General features: G+C 39.1%; 1 protein-coding gene across 1 annotated transcript; it reads left to right on the top strand.

The window, feature by feature from the left end:
* The first annotated feature begins 859 nt into the window (after positions 1-859).
* LOC141704185 (uncharacterized) lies at positions 860-1,315 on the top strand. The gene has a single exon (XM_074507488.1). It carries the CDS (start codon positions 860-862, stop codon positions 1,313-1,315), a length of 456 nt encoding a protein of 151 aa, XP_074363589.1.
* The last annotated feature ends 851 nt before the right edge of the window (positions 1,316-2,166 follow it).

Raw genomic sequence — 2,166 nt, 5'->3', positions numbered from 1 at the left:
ATATTCAAGTCTCAAATCGGAAGAAACTTGGATGCTATATCGACGATATGATTTCCAATCATCAACCATACCAGGACATGTGGAAGATCTGAATGAGAGCTTTGACAACCTGAGGAAGAACCAACTTAAACTGAATCCTGAGAAATATACATTTGGAGTAGGAGTAGGCAAGTTCTTAGGATTCATGATCATCAACAGAGGAATATAAGCTAATCTGAGAAGATAAAAGCAATCCAGGAGATGAGGACTCCCAGGACCCAAAAAGATGTGCAGAAGCTAGCAGGATCCCTAGCAGAACTCAGGAGATTTGTCTCAAAGCTAGCAAATAGGTGCTTACCATTCTTCGATTTGCTCAAAGGAGCAAGCAACAAGAAAGAATTAAACTGGAGTCCGGAGTGCCAAAAGGCATTTGAGAAAATCAAGTCCTACCTCACTCAGCCACCAGTCCTAACTAAAGCTCAACCAGAAGAGTCTCTCTACTTATACTTATCAGCAGAAGCACAAGCAGTAGGAGCAGCCCTAATCAGGGAAGAGAATGGAAGACAGGAACCAGTCTACTACGCCAGCCAAGTTCTTAAAGATGCGAAAATTAGATACCCAAGACTGGAGAAGTTTGCCTTCGCCCTAGTCATAACTTCAAGAAAACTCAGGCACTACTTCCAAGGAAGAGAAATCAGAGTGGTCACAAATCAGCCTCTCAGAAAGATAATTCACAAGCCAGACCTCGGGAAGAATAGTAAATTGGGCTGTGGAATTAAGCCAGTTCAACTTAAGCTTCATTCCCAGGACAACCATTAAAGCTCAAGCACTTGCATATTTCATAATCGAATGCAACTATCTGGAAGAAGAACTAGAGCTAATGAACATAGATCCAGAGACAAACCAAGAGGCAAATCCGGGAGCCTGGACCTTGAAAGTAGATGGTTCTTCAACAAGCGAGAGGTGGGGAGCCGGACTTATACTAAAAAGTCCTGAGAGATTCAACATTCAAACAGCTATATCTTTCGGTTTTCCGGCAACAAACAACCAGGCGGAATATGAGGCATTGATTGCAGGACTAAAACTCTCCAGTATCCTGAGGCTCCAGGACTTAAAAATTTACAGCGACTCTCATATAGTGGTCAAGCAAACAAACGAAGAATACATAGCAAAGGACCCTTTTCTGGAAAAGTATCAGGCACTGGTTCAAAGTTACCTAGCTTCAATTCCAAAGTATCAAGTCCTGCAGATATGTAGAGAAGAAAATGAGGAAGCAGAAATTCTATCCAAATTAGTCCGGAACTCATCAGACCTGGACTACTCAGTTTACTTTTAAGCAATGTTCTAAAAATCGGTCTAGGCGGCCGCCTAGGCGCTAGGCGGTGGTAAAACGCCCCGACTCGGACCTAGGCGGTGATTTAGGCGTTTTTTCAAAAACCGGGTCAAAATCGGGATTAGGCGGGCTAGACGGTCAAAAATTGGTCCTAGGCGGTCTAGGCGGAAAATAATTTAAAATATTTTTTTTATCTTTTTATAATTTATTTCATTAATTTCATAATTTCACACAATATCATGTCAATTTCTAATATAAAGTACTAGTAAGAAGTAACAACTAATCAATATATTTACTTTCTCATTTAAAATATAAATTTACATATTATAATTAATTTAAAAGTGTGAATTAAAATAGTTAATATTGTAAACTCAATAATTAGTACATAACGCATGTCAAATGTGTAGATATTGTTTAATATCATTCTAATTTCTTTTTTCAAACAAATATTTGACATATTGATCATTTATAATTATAAAAATTAAAAATAATATTTATATTCTTCTGATTAATGTTTCGATTAATCGGCCCGATTAATCTCCGACTTGCCGATTAATCTCTCAAAGGTACCCTCACCGCCCTGGCACGCCTAGCGATTTCTGGAACACTGCTTTTAAGAACTCCACAAACCATCTATTGATTCCGGAGAAGTCCTGGAGATCGAAAGCAACCAGAACTGGATGAATCCTTTCATCAACTACTTAGAGAAAAGGGAGCTCCCAGAAGACAAAGAAAAAGCCCAAAGAATGAAAGCCAAAGCAGCCAAATTCTTCCTCGAAGAAGGACTACTTTACCGCAGGACTTTCTCATCTCCTATCCTAAAATGTGTTGGCCTAGATGAAGCAAAGTACTTT

Source organism: Apium graveolens, unplaced genomic scaffold (assembly GCF_009905375.1).
Source record: "Apium graveolens cultivar Ventura unplaced genomic scaffold, ASM990537v1 ctg7533, whole genome shotgun sequence".
Lineage (NCBI taxonomy): Eukaryota > Viridiplantae > Streptophyta > Magnoliopsida > Apiales > Apiaceae > Apium > Apium graveolens.
This window is presented reverse-complemented; position numbering and strand designations above follow the sequence as displayed.

Coding starts and splice junctions, on each gene's coding strand:
- LOC141704185 (XM_074507488.1), top strand. CDS start 860: ATGAACATAGATCCAGAGACAAACCAAGAGGCAAATCCGGGAGCCTGG.